We start from the raw sequence: 20,833 nt of genomic DNA, 5'->3' as shown, positions 1-20,833 counted from the left end.
CGTGTGGATAGTATGCCACGCCGAATACAGGCATGCATCAATGAAAAAGCACGTGCTGCTGGGTATTAGCGGTACCTGTGTGCAATCTGGACCTCCACCTCTGAAGGTCTCGCTGTTTGGTGGAACAAATGCAATGTGTGGTTTTCATGAGCAATAAAAATTGGGGAAAATGATGTATATGTTGATCTCTATTCCAATTTTCTGTACACGTTCCGGAACCGAGGAGATGCAAAACTTTTTTTGGTGTGTGTATAACTATGCAGGATGTCCGTGGCGTACCTTTGTTCCCTAAGCCACTACCACCCGTGATCTGAAGACATACCCGATGGTTTCGAGCAACTGAATTCCGCTGTGCCTCTCCAAACATTGGAAGAATGGTTCCCCCGTCAGGTCACAGCCATACTAGACGACGATCGCCATCCGGAGTATTGCAGAACCGCGATTGGCTCAAATGGCTCTGAGCACTATGCGACTTAACTTCTGAGGTCATCAGTCGCCTAGAACTTAGAACTAATTAAACCTAACTAACCTAAGGACATCACACACATCCATGCCCGAGGCAGGATTCGAACCTGCGACCGTAGCGGCCGCTCGGCTCCAGACTGTAGCGCCCAGAGCCGCACGGCCACTCCGGCCGGCAGAACCGCGATTCATCGCTGAACAAAACGCGACGCCATGCATCATCAGTTCGTGCATCCTCGTCATGGCACTACTCCAAACGCAGCCGTTTGTGTTGTAATGTTGATGGGACAGTAATTCCTTTGTCCGGCTGCTGCTGGTCTCCGACGAACGGTGCGGGATGACAACACGCTGCAGAAGTTCATTAGTTCTTCCCGGATGGGAAGCGCAGGTGTGAAAGGCTTGCGATGGATTTGATCAGGCCACTGTCAAATCCGAATGCTCCACAAATCTGGATACGGCACAAATCTGGATACGGCACGATTCGACCAGCAGGCCAAACTGAGCCCTTCTTCAACCTCTGCCCATCGTTGTAATTGCTGTCTCACATGACTACGCGGCGTCTCCGTGTCCTCGAACAGTTATCACTCAACAGCTAACACTTCTCACTCACCTTGTATGTCTTATCAGTGCTGGTAACAGGGCTAAACACGAACGACATTAATGCACTTTGATGGCCGTTTTACCTAAGGTAGATAATTTTAACTATAATTATTTACATGCCCGTCGATGGTGTGTACGTGTATGAAGTTTCTGTGTGGTTAATATTTTTTTGCCAGGCAGTGTACATGTACGGAAGAAAACGCATGCACGGAAGTACACGAGAGAGAGAGAGAGAGAGAGAGAGAGAGAGAGAGTGGGCGGATCAGTAGAGAAACCACAGTTAAGGGTATTAAACCCAACAAATTTACACAAAAGCAAAAAAGAAGTAGAGGGGACGAGAAGACCGAGATGGAAAGAGAAGGGGGACGAGGAGATTTCCTAGAAATGAGAAGCCACTGAAGCTCTTTAACGGCCGCTGCACATTTTAGAAGCCAACTCCCAGAAATGCGCCCGCCGCCTCCGCGGCAGCTCTTTAGATAAGACGCTGTTCTGGAATACGAGCAAAACGAGAGGCAGTGTATCATTCACGGGGTGCCAGGCGAAAAGCCGCTCTTAACCGCCAGATTTATACCCCAGAGTCGCATTAAGACTGTGTCGTCGACTCCGCGGGAATGTGTCTTCTCGTGTTCCCGACTCCTGTTAGTAACAGCAACCCGAGTAACAACGCCCTCTACGCCAGGAACTTGCACTTATTTAACGGTAGAATTAATCTAGTGTTTTGTCTCCGACTTGCAGTTTAAACACTAGGGAGTTTATGTTTTCATGCTAACGAGCTGGTTAGGTTGTTATTAACGGATACGCTTCGTACTTTAGTACAAGATTCTTCATAGACGCACGGTCGTACTTATCACAGTCAAAATCGACGTTAATGCACTCTCCATTATTCTGAACATCATTTACAGAAAACACCAGTTAAAAGGCATTCTAGCAGCGTAGTAAGCACGGATAGAATTGCACCTGAGATACGAAGTTGCAAACTTTCTGCTTTGGGAAAGTATAACTCAACAAAAAAAATGGTTCAAATGGCTCTGAGCACTATGGGACTTAACATCTGTGGTCATCAGTCCCCTAGAACTTAGAACTACTTAAACCTAACTAACCTAAGGACATCACACACATCCATGCCCGAGGCAGGATTCGAACCTGCGACCGTAGCAGTCGCGCGGCTCCGGACTGAGCGCCTTAACCGCGAGGCCACCGCGGCCGGCTATAACTCAACACTTTAGATTTCTAACTAGTCAACAAATTTGTTTCCTGGGGACCTTAATCATGTGTTCTATTATTTCCAAATACAGGCATCATAGATATCTATTAAAATGTATTCCCTCTCATTGATCATCACCTCGAAATTACTATGCGCAACCACACAGATGGTACGTGAATCACGTGAGATCCCAGTCACTATCAGAAGACTTAATGACAGTATGCCGTACTGATCTCCTCCTCCCCCAAATTCTCCCTAAACCCTCAAACACAAAATTATACAAGCAAGGAGTGTCTACAGAGTTAGAATGGTTATAGTACTTAATAGCTACTGTGAGGGTAGAGTATGAATTATTCTTTACGAGAGGTTGTTTGAGTGTGAGGAAGATCTTATATGAACAGTGGACAATTCGATTTAGTGTGTGTGAGTGCAGCGCCATGTATCGGCTGTCCCAGAAATGTTGCGACAAACTTGAAACGGTTGCCTAACAGGTGTCTCGAGGAACAAATAGAGAATAGAAACCCCTGTCCGGGAACGTCATCCTACGACGCTACAGAGCATCTGCTGAGTTACAGGCGCCAGCGCTTGCCAGTAGGACATCCCTTCGGCAGCCAATGTGATGTACGCTGACGGTCCGTAGGCGGAACGTCTCGCAATGCTGTTTGTTATTCAATGACCGCGACTGATTGGCACGATAGCCAGTGGCGAAGATAGAGCTAGCTGCTGCGTAGGAGGGCCTCGTCTTCTGTGAATGCGACGCTGTGTTGCCTTGGTGGATGACTGTTCCGGACAAGGGTTGCGATCTGCAATTTTTTTTTTCCTGCACACAGAAAAACATTGGAGATTTTACAGGACTCCAGGAGAAAAATAAATAGCAGATGGAAGCCCGTGTCGGAAACCATCATCCACTGAATCAACAGAGCATTGAATTTATACGAGACAAGGCCTTTCAACGCTACAGCCAGTTCCATCTTCAGTCGTGGTCACTAAAAGCAACACTGCGAGACGTCTCGCCTGCCACCTGCCAGCGTACAAACCCATGTTTGTTGCCGAAAGGATGGCCCAGTGGTTGGCGCCGGAGCCTGTAACTTCGATGATCTATAGCGTCACTGGACGACGTTTCCAAATAGAGGTTCCTATCCTCCACTTGTTCCTCAAGACGTCCTCTACAATCCCTCGAATTTTGAGATAACATGCTGGGACATCATTTAATAAAACATACATGGAACTCTCGAAAAGTTCTGTGCTAGCCAACAACGGCTGGTTCTCATACATAGAAGATCTGCGTTTGCCATAGACTAGAAAAACGAAGGAGAGCACAACCGATGGGGAGCGGGCAGAATTTGCTTCACTAGTTGCTGCTTCTTATCGTTAACGCTGTAACTGTCAGAAAAGCACCATTATTGGTCTCAGTTTCTGCTTAGATCGAACTGTCAATTGTAGTTGGTTTTCTGTACTGAAACGAACTGGCTTTATGGATCAAAGTATCACAAAGTCCCCTTTGAATACTTTCAAAGAACTACTTCGAACCAGAAAGTTCACGACACTGACCCCTAAAATCTAGTGAGTTGCCAGCCCCTTGATTTCGCAAGCTCCAAGCAGTTCCACGAAAGTGTTTCACCATTCAGGCGTTTCAGCCAACTCACCTTCAGGAGCAGAATTCAGTAATGTCCAGTGGTAATTTTATGCTCCCATTAATAGCATTTACCTGTGAAGTGCTGCTTCCTACCAGGACTTTTCGCAACTCTATTTCCAATAGGTGCTGAGAAAAACCTCCCTTCATTGGAAAATGACTAGCCCCTAAATCAACCTAGTTGGATCCGAGCACAAAAGACTTTTAGACATTTTACATCTAGATCAACCCATCAGCTGCTCGCTTGACAAAGCCCCTGATCACTGGATAACAGATGTCATATCTAACACCAAACAGGACAGCCCTTTACAGCAGCCAGAATATGTTACAGTAGTTAGAACAAATATGCATAAAGATCTGTAAGAAAATTAGCTTCAATTCTGCAATCTACAGGAGCCTTACATTAAATGCATCAACGGGTCAAAAACACTGGTTCGGTGTTTTTTATGAATACTGGTGCACTGATTTTGATAACCACCCGTTCGCCTCTGAAATAACACTCGTGTTCAGTAACACCAACACGATACTGTTCGATAAAGACCACAAGTACTCAATAATTTTGTGCACTCGGTGTCGGTTTCATAGGTAGCAGAGGTACTATAAAGTTTCTCAATAGCGTAACAACGGAGCTTCTCACAAATGCGTTTCTGTTCCTTTGGCTTCACTGTAGACGTAAACTAGTTTTAGGTCGATGTTACTACGATCTGCCATTTTCATGTCACTTCCTGGCAGATTAAAACTGTGTGCCGGACCGAGACTCGAACTCGGGACCGTTGCCTTTCGCGGGCAAGTGCTCTACCAACTGAGCTACCTTCACAGGAGAGCTTCTGTGAAGCTTGGAAGGTAGGCGACGAGGTACTGGCGGAATTAAAGCTGTGAGGACGGGGCGTGAGTCGTGCTTGGGTAGCTCAGTTGGTAGAGCACTTGCCCGCGAAAGGCAAAGGTCCCGAGTTCGAGCCTCGGTCGGGCACACAGTTTTAATCTGCCAGGAAGTAAAGAGAGCAATGAGAGAAGCATTCAACGAATTCGAACATAAAACATTGGCAAACAATCTAAACAAGAACCCTAAAAAGTTTTGGTCATATGTAAAATCGGTAAGCGGATCTAAATCCCCTATTCAGTCACTCGTTGACCACGATGGCACCGAAACAGAGGACGACCGAAGAAAGGCAGAAATACTGAATTCAGTGTTCCGAAACTGTTTCACTGCGGAAAATCGTAACACGGTCCCTGACTTCAGCCGTCGCACGGACGCCAAAATGGAAAATATTGAAATAAACGATATCGGAATTGAAAAACAACTGCTATCACTTAGTAGCGGAAAAGCATCCGGACCAGACGAGATACCCTTAAGATTCTACAGTGATTATGCTAAAGAACTTGCCCCCTTTCTATCAGCAATTTATCGTAGATCGCTGGAAGAACGTAAAGTACCTAGCGACTGGAAGAAAGCGCAGGTCGTTCCCATTTTCAAGAAGGGTCATAAATCAGATGCGAATAATTATAGGCCTATTTCGCTTACGTCAATCTGTTGTAGAATAATGGAACATGTTTTGTGTTCTCGTATTATGACGTTCTTAGATAATACAAATCTCCTTCATCATAACCAACATGGATTCCGCAAACAGAGATCATGTGAAACTCAGCTCGCCCTATTTGCCCAAGAAATTCACAGTGCCGTAGACACTGGCGAGCAGATTGATGCCGTATTCCTGGACTTCAGGAAGGCATTTGATACGGTTCCGCACTTACGTTTAGTGAAAAAAATACGAGCTTACGGAATATCGGACCAGGTTTGTGATTGGATTCAGGATTTCCTACAAGAAAGAACACAACATGTCATTCTTAACGGTTCAAAATCTGCAGATGTAGAGGTAATTTCGGGAGTACCGCAGGGAAGCGTGATAGGACCTTTATTGTTTACAATATACATAAATGACTTAGTTGACAACATCGGTAGCTCCGTGAGGCTATTTGCAGATGACACGGTTGTCTACAAGAAAGTAGCAACATCAGAAGACTCGTACGTACTCCAGGAGGACCTGCAGAGGATTAATGCATGGTGCGACAGCTGGCAGCTTTCCCTAAACGTAGATAAATGTAATATAATGCGCATACATAGGGGCAGAAATCCATTCCAGTACGATTATGCCATAGGTGGTAAATCATTGGAAGCGGTAACGACCGTAAAATACTTAGGAGTTACTATCCGGAGCGATCTGAAGTGGAATGATCACATAAAACAAATAGTGGGAAAAGCAGGCGCCAGGTTGAGATTCATAGGAAGAATTCTAAGAAAATGTGACTCATCGACGAAAGAAGTAGCTTACAAAACGCTTGTTCGTCCGATTCTTGAGTATTGCTCATCAGTATGGGACCCTTACCAGGTTGGATTAATAGAAGAGATAGACATGATCCAGCGAAAAGCAGCGCGATTCGTCATGGGGACATTTAGTCAGCGCGAGAGCGTTACGGAGATGCTGAACAAGCTCCAGTGGCGGACACTTCAAGAAAGGCGTTACGCAATACGGAGAGGTTTATTATCGAAATTACGAGAGAGCACATTCCGGGAAGAAATGGGCAACATATTACTACCGCCCACATATATCTCGCGTAATGATCACAACGAAAAGATCCGAGAAATTAGAGCAAATACGGAGACTTACAAGCAGTCGTTCTTCCCACGCACAATTCGTGAATGGAACAGGGAAGGGGGGATCAGATAGTGGTACAATAAGTACCCTCCGCCACACACCGCAAGGTGGCTCGCGGAGTATAGATGTAGATGTAGATGTAGATATCAGCGCACACTCCGCTGTAGAGAGAAAATTTCATTCTACATTTTCATGTCCTTTCTACGGTAAGATTCCTACACATTTAAATGACGTGACTGACAAGAGAATAACTGAACACTATCGGACTTTCTCTCTCTGTTATGGGTATTATCTCCTTACAATCTTTCTGCGATGTTGTTTCCCTGTAGGCAACAGCACTGTCAGCTAACAGTTGAATATGCCGTCGACACTTATAAATAGTTTTTGTATATGGAGACCAAAAGCGATGATATTACTCTTCTTTCGGTCGCACGTTATGTTACTTCTGTTCCTGCCGAAGAATATCCGTCGTCCAGATTAACGTACTGGTTTATATCAGTCGAAATTTTTAGAGTCATTTACAAGAGCTACTAGGAAAATAAGGAACAACCGGTCGCCAAATGGAAACCCCAGTGGAAACGAAAACTGTTTTATTTGCAACAGTTAGTTACACCTTCAAACTACTTCCCTATATAGTCGCCGTTTCGAATTACAAATTTGTCGTAGCGTTGTACTAACTTTCCAATGCCCTCGTCATAGAAAACGCATCCTGTGCTTCCCGACAATTTTCTACGCTGGACTGCAGCTCAGTGTCTATGCCAAAATGTTGTCTTCCTACCCAATGGTTCTTTTGAGAAAAGATGAAAACCAGAGAGGGTCAAGTCCGAGCTATATGATGGGTGATCGAACACGTCCTACCGAAAACGCTGCAGGAGCGTCCTTATTGCCCCTGCAGTCTGCGGCTATAAACCGTTATGAAGATGGAAACGCGTGACAGTTACGTTCGTGTGGTTGCATGAAATCAGGCGAACACACTCGCCAGGCACTCATACTCGTCCGGAGAAATTATTTTCTAGGCTTTTTACACGCTTACTGTGCGTTCAGAACGGAAAAGAGCGACGAGACGCTATCTACAGGCATAGTAGAGACACGGCCCAACACATCTGTACGAAGCTTCGTCGGATTTTCACCGTGGTTTCCGTTTTACGACCGATCGTTTCGTACTTTCCAAATAACCCTCGTATAAATTTGTGATGATGCTGCAACCGTCGTCCTTCGAAACTCTACGATCACGTATCTGGACGTTAAACGTGACATGCAAATCTTTGCTAATATGAGACAGAAAATATTCATTACCATTAAAACTCCTACTAGATGTGCTAAGACGGCTCGGAGACAGTGGCTGCATTTCTGTAAATCGCGATGTAAATATATTGCTGGAAAAAATGCAACACCCTCAAGGACTGTGTTCAGTGGTACTTTGATAAGTATATGCACGTTGAGGGGTTGCAGAGTTAATGATTCATCTGTCACAGTCACGACGATCTGTTGACGATCAGGAGGCCTACCTCTAGCACCCTCTGTTTCGACTCTGCATGCAGTAACTGTGCTGAGTCAAAATGTGAACAGCGCTCGCAACATTCATTCTAGAGTACAAACATGCCCCTAGAATCAGTACGTGCTCCTATAGAACAGCCTCAGCCATCTGAAAGAGGTCATGCTGTGGGCCTGCAGGAAGCTGGGTGGACTTACTGACGGACTGCTACATGTGTCGAGGAGATGTATCGGTGGTGGTGGTCTGTAGTACATTCCCATAACTGTAGACCAGGTTCTGGCCGTTCGCGTGGTTCAGATGCACGTTGCGATCGATGAATTGTGTGGATGGCAGTAGCTGATCAAATATTATCCAGGGACGCAATATAGCCACATTTTACACCTGCTGTGTCATCAAGGACCATTGCGAAAAGTCTGCTAGCCGCAGGATTAAGATCACCAGTGCCCCTGGCAAGGCTATCAGTGGCATCACGACAATGCCAAGCGTAGCTACTCTTGTGTTGTGAAAGAGTGAACTAGAGAGCGGAATGCAGCTCCGTTTTCTTCAGTGATGAGGGTATGTTCTGTCTGTATTCGAGTGACGGACGTACTTTTGTACGCCTTAGACCTGGTGAGCTGCCTATTCCAGAGTGCACTGGCACGCAACGCATAGGTTCCATCCCAGGATTGATGGTATGGGGGGGGGGGGGGGGGCCATCACTTGCAACATGCGGTTACATTTGGTGTTTCTACAGGGTAAGTAACCTGTCCCCGCTACATTTCACAGGTTGTTAACGCAATGCTACTGCCATTTCATCTACAGAAACTTAATATGCTTCTTCAGCAGGACGGCTGCTACGACGCAAATGCTCTTCGTGGCATATAACAACTGCCCTGGCCAGCAAGATCACCAAATCTCTCGTCAAATGAACACCTGAGGGACATGGTGAAGCGGAAATTGCTCGTTCTTCTGGGCCTGTAAGAACCATTACTCTATTGCAATAAAAGCCGCCAAATGCTTGGGATGACCTGCCGCAGGATGCCATTCGGGACCTTTATGATCTTTTGCAAGCGAGAATCACGTTTGCGTTGTTGCCAGAGGGGGCTGCATCGTGTACTGATGCGATTGTTTGGCCCTCTTTACTGCGACGTGTTTCATCTGGTCTGAATCTGTCATCATAAATTCCTACAATGATGAATTGTCTTGTCAATAAAACTACCTTGTTCTTGAGGTTATTGCTTTTTTCCGACAGAGCATCGAATAAAACGTCAGAGGTCAGCAACACAGGGGAACGTTTGCCAATGAGCTACAATATTGTGTCAACTTGTGGCTTCAACACTCATAACTGCCTACTTTGTCACTTGTCAAAGAGCATTTGCACACGAAATACCAACTCCTTTGTCTTTAGAACATTGTTAAAAGCCACACGGTATGTCCTAAATCCTGGTTCAGCGCAGGCGTTGACTTACCTTGACGGTGTCGTAGTGTCCGTCGGGCAGATCCACCGCGCAGTTCCCCGCGTGGTACGACAGCGGCGCCGGCGGGTGATCCCTGTGGACAAGAATACAATTATAACACAGCAGTAAGCCAAATACACAAACTGTCTCTGCAGCTCCAAATGCTTACTTGCCCACCTAGCTGAAACTACAAATACCTCATATGCCCTAGACTTTGTTTTCTTGTATGCACAGACATACATGCGGACTGAAGCAACGAATGAAAATTTGTACCAAGGCCCGGATTTGAACCCGGGTCTCCTGCTCACTAGGCTGATGCCCTAACCACTACGCTATCCTGGCACAGTGGTTTTGATCAGCTGCTGGACTGATATATCACGCCCTCTCCGTTTCTTTCGATTCTGAGGTGCTACTCCAACACAGTTGGAGAGCCTCTGCATTGTTGTTCGAGTTTAGGGGGAAAACCATGTGGGCTGAGGCGTGACTGAGAATTTGGGTTGAGGAGGGAAGCGTGATAGGGTAGTCCGTGCAGTTGAGCAAAGCTACTGTGCCAGGGTCATGTAGTGGTTAGCTCCAATGTCTAGTCAGCAGGACACCCGGGTTCGATTCCCGGCCTTCATTCCTCGCTTCAGCCTGCATACGTAATTTGGTTGAAAAGGTCTCCGAAACCTTAGAGGTTTCTTCTACACCTGGTTTATAGAGCGGCTGGCTGAGGACTGCCCATTGCCTTACTGATTACTACAATCTTTTGAAATGCAGTCAGTGTACAACGAGAGTGCTTACACAAAGCTCAAATATATGGGACCCATACCGAATAGGATTAACAGAAGGGCGACGCGAATGGTTATAGGTTCGTTTGATTCCAGACAGAGTGTCGTGGATATGCCGAAAAATCTCAATTGGCATCCTGTTGAAGATAGCCGCAGATTATCCCGCGAAAGCGTACTCAGAGTTCCAACAAGTACTAAGAGAATAATGTAAAGATATTCCTCATCCTCCTATGTACTGTTCCCGTGGAGACCGCGAAGACAAGATTAGACTAATTAAGAAGATACTTAAACAGTCATTCTTTTCATGCTGTATATGCGATTGGAACAGGAAGAAACTGTACCATGCAGTATGATGCTAACAAGTTTGCAACGTATGTAAACGTAGATCGCTGTTCAGAAATGGTGTTACAAGTAAACAATGGACCACAATTATCTTATGCTCTCTGCGCATGAATACAAGATAAAAAACATTTCACTGCTTCAACTGGTCAGTATGGTAAGTATGAGAGCAAAATTGAACTTATCTGGCTTTGCACTGACAGAACTTTTACAGGTAGGAACCCACTTAATTTACGGCGTTGATCCCTTTCAGGTCGTTGCATACTTAAGGTGTGCAAAATACCCTGTTACAACTTGTTATTGGAAGAGTTCTCTTCATTGGAGGTAAAATGTTTTCACGACAAATTTCTTTGGATGCGGAAATAGGTGGAAGCCAGAGTGTGGCAAATCTACTGAACAGCTCGTAGATGAATTATTTTCTAAAATGGTCCAAGGGTTGTTAACACGAACTAACTCTTCGTAATCGAAGTATTTAACAAGATTACGGGATTCTCGTGAACAATTTACATATAGTAATTTGAAATCAGAACTGAATTTTCAGATGAATTTGTGGCAATACAGTAATGAGATTAACAACTATACGCAGCTTGTTCCGACTGAACGTTGTGTGTCTTTCTCGTAGTTTTCGGGCAATTTCTTTCGCACTTCCTTCCTTCCTTTTAAGCAATTCAGTTAACTGATTTTTAAATGACGCAACGTAATGGATACCCTGGAGGCAAACGACATCGGGCAGCAATAATATCCGAGTTTCTAATAACAGTTTGCTTCACATGGCACTTCTTTGAAAGGAAGGATGCACAAGTGGAATTTCCTGAAATTCCTTATGTCATTTGATTCTTAGGCAGATGTCGAATGTAAGCCATCTAAGTAAAAAGGGGGGGGGACTTTAGATGATCGTTAGGAGATGAGTAGAGCTCTCCTCTATTAAAAAAAATGGCTCTGAGCACTATGGGACTTAACATCTGTGGTCATCAGTCCCCTAGAACTTAGAACTACTTAAACCTAACTAACCTAAGGACATCACACACATCCATGCCCGAGGCAGGATTCGAACGTGCGAACGTAGCAGCCGCGCGGTTCCGGACTACGCGCCTAGAACCGCTAGACCACCGTGGCCGGCTCTCCTCTATTCTTCTGATTATTTATTACAGCAGTGTGGAGTTTATAAGGTAATACGTTGCTATCATATCATGAACGTGAAGAATACATAAGCTAAATTGTTTGAAATTTGATGATGATGTCACAGCAGCACATAAAACTGCGCAGCCAAGACGTCAAAGTTCGAAAACGAAATGGCAAAGAAACACCACACCTCAACACGATATGCAGCAAATTATGTCTATTAATGATAAACGAAACTAAGGCTCATGTTGTAAGCATCGAACCTATGTCTTGCTTAAAACTTGACAGTAAAAGAAATGGAAGGGTTCTATCTGACAAGCAAGCTAAACAAGATAGCCGAAGAATGAAGCTGACTGCAGTAGAATGATGCAGACAAAGACAACATCCTCAGCTACAAAGCTTCGCTGGTATTCGCTAATAACATATAATAGGTAAGTAGGGCCTGAAAGTATAGATACAAAGCACACCACTGAATGAAGGTGAAACGTGGAACACTCGTCAAATCGGGGATGAAGGAACTTGTACAATTTGAAACGGTGTGCTACAGAAGATTCTTAATTTCGCGGAGGCGAAGTATAAAACGAAGGTGTATTGGGAAGAATTTGTGAGGGAATTAGTCCTGGGGCAGTGTTTATGAGAAGAAGGAACATTCAGCGAAACAACTAATATGAGATCTAGAAATACACTCCTGGAAATTGAAATAAGAACACCGTGAATTCATTGTCCCAGGAAGGGGAAACTTTATTGACACATTCCTGGGGTCAGATACATCACATGATCACACTGACAGAACCACAGGCACATAGACACAGGCAACAGAGCATGCACAATGTCGGCACTAGTACAGTGTATATCCACCTTTCGCAGCAATGCAGGCTGCTATTCTCCCATGGAGACGATCGTAGAGATGCTGGATGTAGTCCTGTGGAACGGCTTGCCATGCCATTTCCACCTGGCGCCTCAGTTGGACCAGCGTTCGTGCTGGACGTGCAGACCGCGTGAGACGACGCTTCATCCAGTCCCAAACATGCTCAATGGGGGACAGATCCGGAGATCTTGCTGGCCAGGGTAGTTGACTTACACCTTCTAGAGCACGTTGGGTGGCACGGGATACATGCTGACGTGCTCTGTCCTGTTGGAACAGCAAGTTCCCTTGCCGGTCTAGGAATGGTAGAACGATGGGTTCGATGACGGTTTGGATGTACCGTGCACTATTCAGTGTCCCCTCGACGATCACCAGTGGTGTACGGCCAGTGTAGGAGATCGCTCCCCACACCATGATGCCGGGTGTTGGCCCTGTGTGCCTCGGTCGTATGCAGTCCTGATTGTGGCGCTCACCTGCACGGCGCCAAACACGCATACGACCATCATTGGCACCAAGGCAGAAGCGACTCTCATCGCTGAAGACGACACGTCTCCATTCGTCCCTCCATTCACGCCTGTCGCGACACTACTGGAGGCGGGCTGCACGATGTTGGGGCGTGAGCGGAAGACGGCCTAACGGTGTGCGGGACCGTAGCCCAGCTTCATGGAGACGGTTGCGAATGGTCCTCGCCGATAACCCAGGAGCAACAGTGTCCCTAATTTGCTGGGAAGTGGCGGTGCGGTCCCCTACGGCACTGCGTAGGATCCTACGGTCTTGGCGTGCATCCGTGCGTCGCTGCGGTCCGGTCCCAGGTCGACGGGCACGTGCACCTTCCGCCGACCACTGGCGACAACATCGATGTACTGTGGAGACCTCAAGCACCACGTGTTGAGCAATTCGGCGGTACGTCCACCCGGCCTCCCGCATGCCCACTATACGCCCTCGCTCAAAGTCCATCAACTGCACATACGGTTCACGTCCACGCTGTCGCGGCATGCTACCAGTGTTAAAGACTGCGATGGAGCTCCGTATGCCACGGCAAACTGGCTGACACTGACGGCGGCGGTGCACAAATGCTGCGCAGCTAGCGCCATTCGACGGCCAACACCGCGGTTCCTGGTGTGTCCGCTGTGCCGTGCGTGTGATCATTGCTTGTACAGCCCTCTCGCAGTGTCCGGAGCAAGTATGGTGGGTCTGACACACCGGTGTCAATGTGTTCTTTTTTCCATTTCCAAGAGTGTAGTTAAGCACTGAAGAGGAATACCTCTCAGGACAAACGAAGTTTGGAATAAAGTAAACTGATTTGAGAAAGATGGCTGTAGAAAACATACGATAGGGTACCCAAAAGAATCCGAATTAATTTTTTGCTGGGCAAAGCTCATGTAGTACCCCATTTTGCCGCTAGGAGCGCACAGAGCGAACATTCCTGAGTCAGCCAGCAGAGTGCCGCCGCTGGAGCAGGTCAGGACTAGTTCCGGCAGAGTTTATATTGACAACTGATTGGTGTGATTGTCATTTTCGCAAAGGCTGATTTTCGTGAACAGCGTACGGTGGTGAAATTCTGCTTTTTGGAGTGGAACAGAAACTCATGAAATGTTAAAATTAGAGTAGAAGGAAGATTTGAGGAAAACTCAAGCTTTTTGAGTGGTTTTCCCGTTACGAAAATGGTGCAATGTCAATTGATGACAAACCTCATTCTGGTCGTCCTTCCACGGCCCGAACACATGAAAATGTTGGAAACATTCGTGCAATCATCAACGAAGATCGACGACGGACCACTGAAGAAATTGTGGAGCTGTCGGTAATGACTTGAGTTCAGTGCAGCGAATTGTGACAGAAGATTTTGGAATGAAAAGAGTGGCTGCCAAATTCGTGGCACGACTGCTGTCTGCTGAACAAAACCAAGGTGGCGTGGAAGCATGCAGTGCTTTGAAATAACTACCGAAATGATCCGTACTTTTTTTCAAAAATTTAAGCCAGTGAAAGACTAAGTTCACCACGCCCCAAGAAAGCTCGTCAGGAAAAATGAAACATTAAGACAACATTGATTTATTTTTCGATGTGAGAGGAGTCGTTCACTCAGAGTTTATTTCGCAGGATCAGACAGTTATGGAGGCTTTCTACTTAGAAGATTTAAAAAGATTGCGCAACGGTGTACGACGGAAGAGGTCTTTCTTTTTCCTCTCCATGATGACAATGCCCCTGCTCACAGACAGTTCTTGACCAAAAATGGTACTCCCCCCCCCCCCAAATACTCAACCGATCTTAACCAGTGCGATTTTCTGTCTTGTTTTCTAGAATGAAAAAGAGACATGAAATGAAAGCAGTTTGCTGATCTTGCGGAGGTGAACGGAAAAAAGGCGACGGAGGCGCTGTCAAACATCACAGAAGATGAATTTAAACTGTTTTGAAAAATGGAATAAAAGATCTGACAAGTGTGTTGGTGGAAGTGGAGAGTATTTTGAAGGTGATGGAAGGTTTGTGCTTAAAATGTAAATAAGTTTAAAAAAGTTCGGTTTATTTTGGGTACCCTCTCGTATGTAGGGATAAGAATACAAGCACAAGAGGGAAAGAAGGACTGTATAAAAAAAATTTCGGTTGTCCAAACAATGTCGTGATTCTTCTGTGCAAAGCGGCGTTCAGCTGTGCGAAACCATCGGCCACTTCTAAACCTCAAACTGACATTGTGCGATTGTCTCGTGGAAGTTGCGGAGAGGGACGGAAGCAGCAACTGTGCGGCCACTGGTGTCTGAATCTATTTTTAGACGTTCAATTAGGACAGGCCTCCCTACAGCATGAACGGCAATTGCGTCCAATGAGAGATATTTCCGGCAGTGGTAGGCTGAGTCAGCGAGGCCCGCGCCACCTGCTGGATTAGCTGGACGAGATCGACATGCGCTACCCAGATCAAGGAATAGTCGTGTGATTCGTTTCAAATCTAGGTGTATCAACTTATCACAATCGCAGACATTACTCAGAAAAGAATTACACCCTGGCCATAATTGAATGTGTTACACAAGTGCGATACGGTATTTATCAAACTTTCGGGAGAAATTTATGACATAAAGCGTATTAAATTAATAAACGTTCATTCCAAACGGAGATGACGTCCGCCACCACGTCCATGACCAGCGCAAATTTCAAAGCAAATTCAAGAAAACGCAGGTGATTCCTGTATACAAGAGTGGTAAAAGAAGGCAGAATTAAATATCAGTATCCATAACTAGATTGCTGCAGAATTCTAGAATATCTGAATTCTAATATAATAAATTTCCTAAGGACAGAAAAGCTTACGTCCACGAATCAGCACGGTTTTAGAAAGCATCTCTCAGCTTGCCCTTTTCTCACATGATATACTATGAACTATGGATGAAGGTCAAAACGCAGATTTCATATTTCCAAATTTCCGAGAAGCGTTTGACGGGTACCTCACTGCAGATTTAACTAAGGTATGAGCATACGGAACAGGTCCCCAGATATGTGTGTGGCTCGAAGGCTTCTTAAGTAACAGAATCCAGTATTTTGCCCGAGACGGTGAGTGTGCACAGACAAAGGTATGATCAGGAGTGCCCCAGGAAAGTGTGACGGGACCGCTATTATTTTATACAAACATATATAATTTGGTGGATAGGGTGGGCAGCAATCTGCGGTTGTTTTCTGATGATGCTGTGGTGTATGGGGAGGTGCTGAAGGTGACTGACTGGAGGATGATACAAGATGACAGACAAAATTTTTAATGTGGAGTAGTAGAAAAAAAAATCCATAATGTTCGAATATAGCAATAGCAGTCTGCTGCTTGACACTTTCACTTCTATTAAAGCACGAGTGCGTAAGGATTGCAGTAAAGAAGGCTAATGGTTGATATCGGTTTACTAGGAGAATTTTACCGGAAAGTGTGATTCATCCGTAAAAGAGACCACACATAGGACAGTAGAGCGACTTTTTCTTGAGTACTGCTGCAGTGTTAGAAATCCGTACCAGGTCGGATTAACGGAAGAGATTGAAGGAGTTAAGAGGCAGGTTGCTAAATTTTTAACGGTAGGATCGAACTACACGTCAGAGTTAAGGAGATGCTTTGGGAACTCAAATGGGAATTCTAGGAGGCGACATTATTTTCGAGGGACGCTATTGAGAAATTCAGAGAACTGGCATTAGAAGCTGACTGCAGAACGATTCTGCTGCCTCCAACATACATTTCGCGTAATGGCCACGAAGATAAGATACGAGAAATTAGGGCTCACACGGAGGCTACAGACAGTCGTTTTGCCGGCCGCGGTGGTCTAGCGGTTCTAGGCGCTCAGTCCGGAACCGCGTGACTGCTACGGTCGCAGGTTCGAATCCTGCCTCGGGCATGGATGTGTGTGATGTCCTTAGGTTAGTTAGGTTTAAGTAGTTCTAAGTTCTAGGGGACTGATGACCACAGATGTTAAGTCCCATAGTGCTCAGAGCCATTTGAACCATTTTTTGACAGTCGTTTTCCCTTCGCTCTATTCTGGGAGGACTAGTAGCGGTACATGGTATCTCCGCCACGCACCGTACGACGGCTTGCAGAGTGTGTATGTGCGTAGATGTAGATCAACAGCAGTACGAGGTGTGACACCCAGGGGAAAGAATACACTCTGTGAATGCTATGTCAGTTCTTGACGGTTGGAGGCTCGTACGAACGCGTACGTCTTCCACAGCATCCCAGGCATGCTCTATAGGAGACAAACGATAGGACTGGTCAGGCCAGTCAAGCATCCATACATTTCTCAAGGCATCTGCGGTGTGTGTTGCAGTGTGGGGCCTTGCATTATCGTGTCGAAATATGTCGTTCCCTATCCAAGTCACTGAGGGTGTGAAAGGAGTGTTTATCATTATTTGTCACATACTCGTGGGCATCCGCTTACATTTTCATTGCCAGGTGGTTATTAACACAACTGCCCCTCATACTGTCGCAGTAAGTAAAGAAATTCGTTTTTCGACACAATTTGCCGTGTAACTACCACACGAGGCGGTGTATTAATCTCCAGTACTCAGCATTGCGCACGGAACATTAATACGTAACTTCTGCATGCTTTATCTGAAGATAATACTGAGCAGGATCGAAAACTAGTTAATGGAAATGAACATTTATTAAACAACTGGTTGCAGTTACCTGTATTTATATACATTTTTCAGATATTGTTTGTGTGGTCTGTTTAATGCGCGACAGCGATTCTGTTTAGTTGTCACGATAAAATATGAAGTGTGGCGCTCGAAAAGGTATGTTTATGACATTTTTAACCGGTGCAATGACGTATATCGACTTAGAACTAAACTACTACGGGTTTTATCCGAAATCGTTGGCTACAAAATGTCCCCTGTATCGTCCCACGTTCGTAAATGGCTCTCTTACTACCTTAATAGTACAGTTACCAAGTTCAGATGTATTTGCGAACAAATATTTGCTCTTTTTAGTGGGCAATGCTGCTGCATGGTAAAAACGGGTCCCCCCTTATTGCAAATATCTCAAACTACTGTCTGGACGAAAATATGTCTCTAGCGTTTTCTGTAGAACTCTCGGGGAGCTATTCGTAATGCGATCTTTTTTTTTTCGCAAATCGGAAAATAATTTCTCGAGTAATATTTATTTCGCCAAAATGCTGCAGAACTATTAAAGTTTTGTAAGAAGAACTCTAGAACTAAAACATATCCATCAAGAACTCTCAAAAAATGCCAGCTTCACCGGACTCAGAATATTCTGCAGTAATGACACATGGCAACATCAGTCCATATAATTACGATTCACGGATATGACATAATCGAAGCTGCTGCGTTGCCGATTGGTCAGCTATCTGAAGATGCGCAGCAATCTCGGAATAACGATATCCGGCGTTACCGAGAATATTTTACAGTCAAATATTCACGTGTGAAAACTATCAAATCGCATTTCATCGGCTTCTGGCATCTACTGATCGATTCATCTCAACAGTCTAGAGAATAACAACTGAAGAAGATAAACAGGTACCACCAGACAATCCGACAGCGACCCTTCTGAAACCAGTAACAAAGCTACCAATGTGACTATGATTTCGACTGAATAATGTAAAATACCCAATAACACATTTCAATACGAAAATTTCCGCTTATAATTCGTCTTCTACGACCTCATATTACATTAAATTAGAAGTTTCACTCGAACCCGCTAAATTTATAATTTTTGATCTGCTATTCTGAATTTTGGAATTACGACAACGGATTGCTAATCATCGAGCCACAGAATTTAAAAAGAACACAATTTTGTTGGATTTTATATCCAGTTTTCGATTAGGTCTTGGTTTTGAAGAGAATTGGCCCACTGTGCACCGCAAGGAAACAACTGCGCACTAATTCGCCACCACCAGTCTCGCTTCTTTAGTGACGAGGTAGTATTTAGAGCAGGTATGCCGTGATAACATTCAAGAATCACGGCGGGACACGCAAATATCAACGAATTAACATTTCGGGGAGCTTCATCATTTCCATCAAGAACGAAGAGTTAGGAAGGAAAAAAAGGTAGAATACGGCCTGACGTCCCGTCGAGGACGACGTCATTAGAGGCAGAGAGCACAAGCTACGAGCTGGTGAAGGATAGTGAAGAAAATCGGCCTTCGCTTTTAGGGGAGGTACAGCAAACCTGAAACTGGAAGGTTGGACGGCAGTTTGAATCGTCGTCCTCATGAACTCGAATCGTTGTGCCAACCACAGTTTCATCTCGCACGGTAACAGCTACAGAAGAGATCACGAGGAATGGGATTAAACTTACGTTTGATCATTGTCAGTTGTCAATATACTAGGGGGTTATCATTTAATTTTCGATACTTGAGCCTGTGTACATGTAAAAACATTTACTGTTGTTGTTACTCAACTTTATAGGAATGACGTTCAGACGGTGTGCTGCAGGCGTTTTTAGTAGTGTCAGCTTCATGACTTGCTGTTAGGCGCCGGAATTGGTACGGCGAAATTGGGTTTAAACACAAGCATAAGTGTGCATTATAGCTGCAGATCGTCAACATGGGTCTGGACAAGATGAGATGTTTTATGAACACAACAGCAGTAATGCTGCGGCTCCTCGTGAGTATCGACACATTAAAGGAATACGGAGAGGTCCTCGTTCCGCACCAGGGTTAAAGAAGATAGTTCGGAAATTCGAATTAACTGGTGATTTGGGAATTGCTCCCGAGAGATACCGATGGCCAACTACGTCACACATTGCTGAAGTTACTGTTGCCATGTCTGAGAATGTTGGACGCAATGTGCGATCTTCAAGTAGTGCACGACTCCTTCACGACAGCTGAACATTCCAGGGTCCACATCCCAGTTGACATGTTTCGGGCCGCAGTAGAGCAATCTCTACTGCGTTCCACACTGTCGTGGGCACAGTTTTCGTCACAGTGAGCATCGTTAGTAACCTGGAAGATAAACATGGTACGTTATTAACAAATGTTACCCTCTCATGTAGAAATTAAATACGTTTCTTTCAACGGTTTATTCTTTACTTCTCTTCCACATGTCCTTCAAAATGTTTCCATTAAGTCTCGTTGTCCCAAGATCACTCATTTTCCCATGGGGGCCCTCTCAGGTAACGAAAGTTTAATTATAACCACTCAGCATATATGGCGTACTGTCTTGTGGCTATTTATGTTGTCTGACTACTCCAGCACGAAGCATTGCTTTGAAATATCGCTTTCACACTACGCAAACTGTTTCATACCATCAAGTCCACAATTTAAGTGATACGATGTGACGTCAAACGTGCGCAGGCGTAACAATGTCAGCATTTATTTTCCAAGGTCACAGTTTGATCGTGAGGTGGTGAATGCGAAGAGTGTGATACCATGAGAGTAACTATAATTCTTGCTTGGTACTGATTTTACGCCTAGTGAATTTTGATGAGTGGTGACCCCCGCATTTTGATAACGTAGTTGTTTGGGAGAAAGAGACCGAACAGCGAGGTCATCGGTCTCTTCGGATTAGGGAAGTACGGGGAAGGAAACCGGCCATGCCCTTTCAAAAGAACCATCCCGGCATTTGCCTGGAGCGATTTAGGCAAATCACGGAAAACCTATATCAGGATGGCCGGATGCGGCATTGAACCGTCGTCCTCCCGAATGCAAGTCCCAGCAGTAAATGTACAAAAGAAAAAAAGAATAGTTGAAATAAAAATTTTAAAACGAATATTAGACATGAATAGGTGAAGGAGAAGTAAAAAACTAAAATATAAGAATAATGGCCTCTAAGCGAGCAAACTAT

General features: G+C 45.1%; 1 protein-coding gene across 4 annotated transcripts in view; it reads right to left on the bottom strand.

Annotated features, from left to right (window-relative positions):
* LOC126480950 (WD repeat-containing protein 47) overlaps window positions 1-20,833 on the bottom strand; it is a 702,106-nt gene that overhangs the window by 222,553 nt on the left and 458,720 nt on the right. For all 4 annotated transcript variants that reach the window (XM_050104374.1, XM_050104375.1, XM_050104377.1 and 1 more), the window contains one exon: window positions 9,497-9,578. In XM_050104374.1, coding sequence (XP_049960331.1) covers window positions 9,497-9,578 — 82 coding nt within the window. The remainder of the gene's footprint in view (window positions 1-9,496; window positions 9,579-20,833) is intronic.

Source organism: Schistocerca serialis, chromosome 5 (assembly GCF_023864345.2).
Source record: "Schistocerca serialis cubense isolate TAMUIC-IGC-003099 chromosome 5, iqSchSeri2.2, whole genome shotgun sequence".
NCBI lineage: Eukaryota > Metazoa > Arthropoda > Insecta > Orthoptera > Acrididae > Schistocerca > Schistocerca serialis.
Note: the sequence above shows the minus strand (reverse complement) of the source record. Positions and strands in the feature narration are given on the sequence as shown.